Here is an 8,824-nt window from a genome sequence, read left to right on the forward strand (position 1 = left end):
TACGTGCGGTCTGAAGATGTCGTCGACGTGGCTGGTTTCGACGCCACCAACCCGGACTCTCCCTTCAATGTCACCTGCGTGTCCGACGTGCCCGCGGCTGCGTCATGCATGTGGCCGGCCGTGGCATCCCGGCGGACCTCATCGACGCGCTGCTCCCCGCCGGCTCCGGCTGCGGACAACGCACGCTCGCCGGGCACTCGCCCGTGTACGTCCATGTCAACAAAAGCTTACGAGTGCACATCAGCGTGCTCGCGCCTTGGCTCCTCGCATCCTCTCCCTCGGATGGGTGGGCAAGCACGTCGATCCTCACGAGCATGGGTAGCGCGAGCACGCCCGCTTCTTGTGTCCACGGTTTCAGACCGCAAATTCAGTCCAAAAACGAAATATAATTTGGATGGGTTTGGTTAGAAAACGTACATAGTTTGGTTTGGTCTGGATAATGATAGTGAAATTTTGGATTGGATTGGTTTGGATGGAAGAGATAGAGTCGTATGGTTTGGGTTGGCTTCAGTTTGGTTTTGAAACTATTACCAGGTTTAGGCCCGAGGGCCTAAATATTATTCGGCCCATGAAAGAATACAATGATCCAGCTCAGCCTACTCAGCAGGGCCTATTTGTCTCAAAAAAAATAAATCATCAGGGCCTATTTGCCTATTTGGATTTCAGACAATAAACCCACGGAGAGGGTTAGAAGACGGCGAAATATCCGCAACGAGCTCGTGGAAATGGCGACGACGGTGGTGCCGCTCGCCGCGGCCATGGCCGCCGCTCCAAGGTCTCGCCTCCGGGGCGCCCCAGACCTCTCCCCGTTCCTCGGGATCCGCCCGCTCCTCTGCCGCTCTCCGCGCGGCGTCGCCTGCGCCCTTCGCCGACCTTCCAAGTACAAGGTACTTCGCCTCACAAGCAGCTCCATCTCCCCACCGTTTTGCGGTTGGTGCGTAGTTATGTGGCAGGAAGGATTAGGTTGGGAGTAGTTAGGCACACTTGGGAGCAATTTAGATGGCGATACACCTGTCGGGAATTGATGAGACCTTGTTTATGTAAAAGCCTAGCCGTGTGGATAACCTTGTGGTGATTGATGAACTGTATATACTCCCAGCGTTGGGGGATTTGAATGACAGTAATTGTCGTGGCATTTGTTGTACAGGCTGTGTGGCAACTATAGGGGGGGTTTGTTATGTGGCCATAATTAACAAAATCTTCTGTATTCCAGAATAAAATTAAGAACGAGGTGGTGGTAGCAGAGGATGACATTGATGGCGGTGACGAGAACGACGACGACGACGAGGGTGGGTTGGAAGCGCTTTTCAAGCAGCTGGAAGAAGATCTGAAGAACGACGATTTGTCTGTCGAGGATGATGATGATGATGAAATATCAGAGGAAGACATGGCCAGGTTTGAACAGGTATTGGCAGAAGCCATTGGAGATGTCGATGTTGCTGATGAATCTGCAGTAGATTTGGTGTCAGGCTCCGAAGTTGCTGGTAATGATGAGGCAGCAGATCCAGTCGAACGGCCAGAGCTCAAAAGCTGGCAGCTCCGGAGATTGGCTCGTGCAATGCAAATCGGTCGGCGTAAAACTAGTGTAAGCAGATAAATATCCGCTTGAGTTTCGTTTCAGTTTCAGTTTTTAAATCAGCACCATTTCTCTTACTTTGAAAGGGCTCCTTGACATACATATGTAATTCAAAACTGATTTCCACCCTTGTGCCTTGAATTGATTTCCTTGCAGATAAAGAATCTTGCAGGGGAGCTTGGCCTGGATAGGGGTTTGGTCATTGAATTGCTCCGCAATCCGCCTCCAGAACTTCTACTTATGTCTGATTCTTTGCCTGATGAAGCACCCTCTAAACCTGAAACTAAGGAAATAGAGCCCTCTCCAGTAGCTGATGAGGTTGTAGTTGATGAGATTGATGCCACTGAAGCCAATCCACAGATGGACCTCCCGGTTCATGTCATGAGCACAGAATGGTCTGCGCAGAAAAGGCTGAAAAAGGCGCAACTGGAAACACTGGAAAAAGTTTACTTCAAATCCAAACGCCCCACTGTAAGTATTTTTTACGTGAAGACCACGTTCACTATATATTTTCTATTGCTTAAATTCCCAGCTTGGTTTTTGTAAATGTATCATCACTTACTTTGCTGTTGCATTATTACAGAATACTATGATCAGTAGCATAGTTCAAGTTACAAGCCTTCCACGAAAGACCATTATTAAGTGGTTTGAGGATAGAAGGGAGCAAGATGGTGTACCAGACCGTCGCGCCGCATACATGAGATCCCTATCTGAGACGGTGGCTAGTTGATAACTTCAGATAAGCTTGTGTTATAGTGTTCTCTTTTAGGTCTGAACTACGTAGGAATTTGTAAATTCAAACTGTGAAATGCAACCAGTTTCATAAGGCCAACACGGCGTATCTTTTATTGCTTGCTCTGAGATCGGCCAATGTGACAGGTACAACTCCCAACTGTCATCATCCCATTATTATTGGCTTCACTATGGACCACCATTTTGTCTATTCATTTCAGTGGCAGTTAGTTCATGGTCAGTTGACCGGACACCAATTTTCCTTACGGTAAGGACCATGGATCCTTTCACTTTCTTGTTGATGAATTTCCTGGTGTGGAAGCCTGGCATTTCACATGACCCATGTCCTAGCCCGGTTTACTTGGGACAAGTGGACAGTAATTTTTCTGGTTATGTTACCCACTTGATGCAAGACTTTCAACAGTATTAGACTATTAGGTACTCTGGTGTGGTGCTTTAATATAAAGTTTTCTGACATTGAATGCCACATGTTTGAAGAAGGTCCTGACAGCGTAGCTAACACCTGCGCATTGGCAGCGTGAAGTACGGAGTATTTGATTTTTCACATTATGAGCTGAATCTCTGCAATCTTGGTAGGCTAATTTTAACGAACTACCAGGTAGATCAAGTACATGCATCTTTGCACCTACTATAATCAAGTACATGCATTTTGGGCTTTGGACTGATGAGTCAGTTCAGCTGTCCTCACTCTTCACTGGTCATGGGGTCATCACAGGCTCAGATGGTAGGCATTATTGTCCGTGGTACAGACAACTAAGTGTATGCACCGAGCGCACCTCTTGACACTTCTTTAGAACTATTACCTCCGTTCAGAATTATAAGATGTTTTGGATATTTCAATATGGACTACATACGGACTGAAATGAGCGAACAAACACACTAAAATGCGTCTATATAATTCGGAACGGGGGGAGTATATTTTTACACCTTTAACAGAAAAATCCAGGACTTCAGATTTAGCTTCACATACCCATAACTATCGGTGTTATTAATCCTTGCAAGTTGCAACTCTGATGAGTTATGTTCTGGAGTTTTCACCATTCATAGCAGATGTGCTTGGCATCAACGAGCACACACCATTCATATTTCATAGCAGCTGTGCTTGGTATCAGCGAGCACACGCCACATATTTATTGGCGTTGGGGCAGCTGGAGAAATCAAGTAGCCTATCACTCATCAGAAAGAAATCATGTGGAAAGAGAAAGAATGGGGAGGTAACAACTGGGGATAATGAGGATGGAAAGGAAGGAGAGCCTGGAGTTTATGTAATAGAGAAATGCTACCAGGGACAAAGACATGAGCGGATAGCCGGATATAGGGGTGAAAGAAATTGGAAGAAAAATGTTGGCAGTCTGTATCATCTATTCTTAGATGATATAGCCAGTGGATTGTACACATCTCTTTATTGACAATCTTCCGGCCACCTTCCACTCTACCCAGCGTAATGATGATTGGTTGTTCGCTGATGCTGACTGGAGCCGAAATACAATTGCATTTTCCCTTGGCTGGCTTTGCTTTCTCTTGGGCCCTCTGCACTTCTTATTCAGACGCACCGTTTCTTCATCGACAGAGTTATGGTGGCGATCGCCGTCCATATGAAAGGTAAGATTCCTGCTACACTATTTTCTCTGCTATGTTCATCATCTTTATTATGCCGACGCATATCATACATACACCATAAACCTCTTTGTGGATCCTCTTGTGTTGACACATCACTTGCACTTCACATCAGATCAGGGCCAACTAGTGCATCCATTTGCGCAGGTCGCTCTCTGCGAATTATCTTGGCCCTGTAGTGGGTTTGGTGATGCTTACCGGTTGCTCATGGGCACAGTTGGGCTCTCTTCCCTCCACATGCCCGTGATGGAAAAGTATTACCGGCGCATGTGGATCAGAATAGTAGTTTAATCTGACAGCTCTTGTCCTGTTTTAACTGAACGTAGACTAATCTCTCCATAGGTTTGTTAGTAGTAGTAGTAGGTTATGGGAGGAGACAGGCCCTGGTAGCCCTCAGTGCCACCGGCTGTTGACTGCTCTCCTGTCTGTACGTTAATGGCCGTCCCTTTCCCTTCACATATATACATACGCACAGGAGGCCTGGGAAGGCAAAGCACCAACCTCAGGAGACACATCCTCCTTGCCTCTTGTGTTCTCTTCTCCATAGCTTGCAGATAAGCAAAGCTTGTCCGTTGCGCGGGGAGGGGAGGTGGACAGGTGCGGATGGAAGGGTTGCAGAGATCGTCCTCGACTTTCAGACGGTCCGGCTCGTCGGGCCTGGTGTGGGACGAGCGGTTCCTGACCGAGGGCGCCGAGGCGCAGGCCGCCAGCGAGGGCGGCGCCGATGACGCCCAGCCGGAGATGCGGCGCTCCCGGAGCACCGGCGGCGTCGGGATGATGCTGCGCCGGGGCGGCGACGACAAGAAGCAGCAGCAGCAGAAAAAGAAGGAGCAACAAGGCCAGAAGAAGAAGGACGAGGAGCGCGATCCCCAGGTGTTCCGGACCAAGGAGGTGGCCCCGGACGTGGACCCGCCGTCGCCGAGGGTGTCCGGCTGCATCCTCTGCGCCATCTTCGGGGGCTCCGGCTCCGGCTCCGGCTCCAGCCCCGCGGCGCGCCGAGGCCGCGCCAAGCCGAAGAGGAAGCAACGGCCGGCGGCGTGAAGCTTGATCGGGCCATGGTGGGTGCCATGCGAGCTGTGTTTATACTGGAGTGATGATGATGGTATACTACTGATATTGGTTGGTTTGTATTGTACTCCGCTCTGCGTTACCGCGTAGCTAGTAGTCCATACGTGTCAGGTTAGTTCCTCTTTTTTGGGTCAGTTTCTGGATTCAGATCCGTGAGCTGAGCAGCTGCTGTTGAGATCTGTGGTGTTCTCTCTTGATCTGGTGCATGGCCTTTCCCCTCTGGAGCCGCTGGGCGTTGGTTGCTTGATTGGTTGCATGTGAGTGTGAGGTGTTGCTACTGTTGCTGCCGTGTTGCATGTATGGAGTTGCAACCATAAACAATCGATTGGGCGGCAAAACATTTGGGCGTGGGGCATGTGTGTTCATGCTGCCCAAGCTATGGCGAATTTCCTCGTCCTTGCTTTGGAATCTTTTCTTTTGTATTACCTCCATCGCAAATGATTTGTTCAGACACGGATATATCTGACACTAAAACATGCCTAAATACATCGGTACATAGACAAATCTAAAACAAATAATTCTAGACGACGGGAGTAGCAAATAACACGCAAGAGCTTATTTCCTATTTGGGGAAGTTTTTGACTCACCAGAAGTAAACATCTTGATATGAAGTCTATTTTTACTTTGTGCTAGACCAAAAAGAGTTCTGCACCTCTTCCTTTTTCATAGCCCAAACTGGCAGAAACATGAATCATGGCGAGAGAGAAAAGTTGGAACGGCGTGCCTCCTCCTAGCACGAAAAGAAGAATCAAGAAGGCTCGATCCGATTCATAATTGCGCGTGGCAGGGGCAAGACAGGCACATGAAGGTCCCAAGTAACAGCCAGCAGAAAATAGAAACATCACATGGGCCGGCCACATGATGATCTCCTCCGTTTCATGACCCTGTCCCCGGGTCCCGTCCCGTCTGCTCGCCGAGTTGGACGTGGACCGCCGTCCGTTCCGGCCACCCGCGCCGACACCGACATGCCGCATTCCTCTTCTCAGGCCTTGGATCCATGCAGCCGACACCGCCGTATCTGTAGCATGGCGACTGGCGACGTTTTCTCCGATGTACGCACGCGAGTTTCTACTGTGCTGTGTATATATCTATGTCGTACTTTCTCCGTAAAAAAATATAAAAGCATTTAGATTACTAAAAGAGAGGGAGTACTTAGGAATTTAAAAATGAAAAAAATAGCGAGCTTATGCTAGGTCGATAACATAATTTTGACCTTGCCAAGAACAAAAGTCTTTGTTGGGTTGGTGAACATTTGGTGGGTATTCGATCTCGAGCTTTTTTTCATTTGCTGGTCATACAACCGATGCTGGTCCTTAGATGGTTTGGTCGTTCAGCTGTGACGACGTTTATGGTCAACGCGTGCATGCGATTCGTTAATGGTCAAAAAAATTATCTGTTTGACCACCAATTGTTCCCAGCCGTTGTCCACACTTTTCCCTTTAAACACACATGTTTGGACGACCGTGATGTAAAGATCGATTGTGGTATGAACCGGTCACTTAATTTGGTTCAAACCTACCAACTAGATTGATTATTATGGAGTAGTGCTACTAAAATGTTATGTTATATATGGGGCACTTTCGAGCTGTATGGAGTACTTACTAGTCCGGCATGACAGCGCAAGTTTTTGTTAGTATTATTAGGACATCTTTAACGGCAACCCATAAATTTTCTCTCGTATATGTTCACGGACACGGATGCGAGAGGCTGGCCGCTTACATTCAACCCGCATTTTAACTAGAGAAAATTCCTTATTTGACACCATCTTAAAATCTGCTTCTTTATTTGACACTGGAAAAAATTTCTTCCCTATTTGACACAAGTTCTAAATTTTATTTCCTATATGACATTTCCGTTCATTTTGAGACTAAATGACACCTGAAAAGACTCTTTTACCCCTCATGTGGTATGTGTGTGGGGGGCAATAGCGCACACACGCAGCACCAGTGTGAGGGCAGGAGCACACACGCGACAACACATACACATGCACCAACACACACGCAACAACACACACGTGCACACACGCACACACACGCAGCAACACATATGCACGCGCGCACACACACGCAACGACACGCATGCACACGCGCGCGCACACGCAGCAACACACACGCAGCACACACACACGCAGGCAGCACATATGACCCAGTATACTCGTTGATACTGCATCTTTTTTCTGGTACGTCAATAGCATGAAGAGCAAAGGATATCACCTAAACAACATTAACCCATTGATTCCGACTTACGTCGAGATGCTCCACCAACTAGCTGCTGCCACCACCGACACCAAACTAGATCTACCATGGGGCGAGTAGATCAAGTCGCTTCCGCAACAACATATAAGGCAGGAAACCATAAAGAAGGTCGAGGCTTCGAACACCAACACGGCCAAAACCGAGCACCACGACCAAACATACATTTCTGAGGCAACCATCCCGACTTCTAGCCACTCCAAAGAGCATGGGCAAACTACCATCATCACCCTCCAAAGTTGTGACCCTGACATGTGTTGCAAGCTACATCCCTGCACGACATGAGCGTCAAAAGGCACCACAACACAAAATAACTATTTGTGGTCCATAGCCACCGCACTAGAATACAGAGTCCTTGCCCCAACATAAATCCAAAATGACCACCTCACCACACATGTGGCACAAAATTGTCAACCAAGTCATGGAAACCGTAGCCCCTTCTCATAGAGCTATCGTTGTACCGCCTTCGATGCTCACCACCTGGCTTTCATCATCACATTGACTCATCGCCCCGACTTTCGCTAACACCCTAGAAAAGGCCAGCCTTGTGTGGCAACCACACTAATGGAAAGGTGTCTAGGTCATTTGAACACGTGAGGGGTGGGTGAGGGGGTGAGGGGCCTCCTATTCTTCGCTTATAGTGAAGGACTAGAGGCTAACACGCGCTTCGCCGCGCCGTTCTTCACTAGTGGGATTAATTCTTTTATATCTAGTAGTGTCACGGTCGGTTGTTTTGTTTGGATTTTATCAATGTTGTCTTGTGTTTTAATTACAGTATGAAGGTGTTTTTTCATTTGTATATCGTGTCGGGTTTTTGTTCGAGACAATATTTCCTAAAGGAGAATGGAGTTTTTTGGAGTGTCGTTGTGGTGTATTTACACATGTCGGTCTCGGTGCCAGTTGGTGGTGGTCGTTTGAGCCTCTTGAGAGGTCCTATCCACGCTAAAATCATGGAATTTCTGCTATAACACGCACATGGATCGGCCCACGAGCTCTCGCTCGCTTAGTTTGACTCCCCATTCCTCTAAGTCGGTTAGCTTTTTTCCGCTCACCCCACTGCTCGCTCAGAAAAATGGACTATTTAAAAAAGGTTAGTTTCATTAAAATATGTTCAAGGATTTTTCAAAAATATGTGAATTTACAAACCATGAATTGCATAAAATATTTATGAGTTTAAAATATATTCATGGATTAAAAACATTTGCAAATGAAACAAGTTTCAAATTTAAAAATTGTTCGCGAACTTTAAAAATACCCGTGAACTTAAAAATACACATGAATGTAATAAATATTAATGAAGCTAAAAATATAAATTTTTTAATGTTCGCAAATTTTAATAAGCGCTCATAATTAAAACATGTAAGAAAATAAAGAGAGAAGAGGAAATAAAACTAAGCAACAGACAACCTTACATGCAAGTCCTACAACGATCCCACAAACCCCGAAGCACCAGAGTGCTTCAAATCGTGGGATCTTGGTATCTCTATAGATATGAGCTATAACATGCAGTTGGGCTGTCTCAAGTAGCCCTTGGTTGCTCCTCCGGTGTTTCCACCTG

At 47.0% G+C, this 8,824-nt stretch overlaps 2 protein-coding genes across 2 annotated transcripts; both read left to right on the top strand.

The window, feature by feature from the left end:
* Positions 1-640: 640 nt before the first annotated feature.
* Positions 641-2,434, top strand: OCP3 (overexpressor of cationic peroxidase 3). The gene is made up of 4 exons (XM_048683321.2): positions 641-887; positions 1,214-1,585; positions 1,733-2,047; positions 2,160-2,434. Exons 1-4 carry the CDS (start codon positions 726-728, stop codon positions 2,304-2,306), a joined length of 996 nt encoding a protein of 331 aa, XP_048539278.1. The 5' UTR covers positions 641-725; the 3' UTR covers positions 2,307-2,434.
* Positions 2,435-4,348: 1,914 nt separating this feature from the next.
* Positions 4,349-5,261, top strand: LOC125518498 (MAPK kinase substrate protein At1g80180-like). Its single transcript, XM_048683322.2, has one exon. The coding sequence runs from the start codon at positions 4,550-4,552 to the stop codon at positions 4,985-4,987; it is 438 nt and encodes a 145-aa protein (XP_048539279.1). The 5' UTR covers positions 4,349-4,549; the 3' UTR covers positions 4,988-5,261.
* Positions 5,262-8,824: the final 3,563 nt, after the last annotated feature.

The sequence above is a fragment of the Triticum urartu genome, chromosome 7A (genome assembly GCF_056163025.1).
Source record: "Triticum urartu cultivar PI428250 chromosome 7A, HENAU_Tu73, whole genome shotgun sequence".
In the NCBI taxonomy this organism is placed as follows: Eukaryota; Viridiplantae; Streptophyta; class Magnoliopsida; order Poales; family Poaceae; genus Triticum; species Triticum urartu.

Bases quoted from the DNA above. Each gene is read 5' to 3' on its own strand.
- LOC125518498 (XM_048683322.2), top strand. From the start codon at position 4,550: ATGGAAGGGTTGCAGAGATCGTCCTCGACTTTCAGACGGTCCGGCTCG.
- OCP3 (XM_048683321.2), top strand. From the start codon at position 726: ATGGCGACGACGGTGGTGCCGCTCGCCGCGGCCATGGCCGCCGCTCCA. The intron at 1,586-1,732 runs GTAAGCAGATAA...ATTTCCTTGCAG, and splicing joins TCGGTCGGCGTAAAACTAGT to ATAAAGAATCTTGCAGGGGA. The intron at 2,048-2,159 runs GTAAGTATTTTT...GCATTATTACAG, and splicing joins TCAAATCCAAACGCCCCACT to AATACTATGATCAGTAGCAT.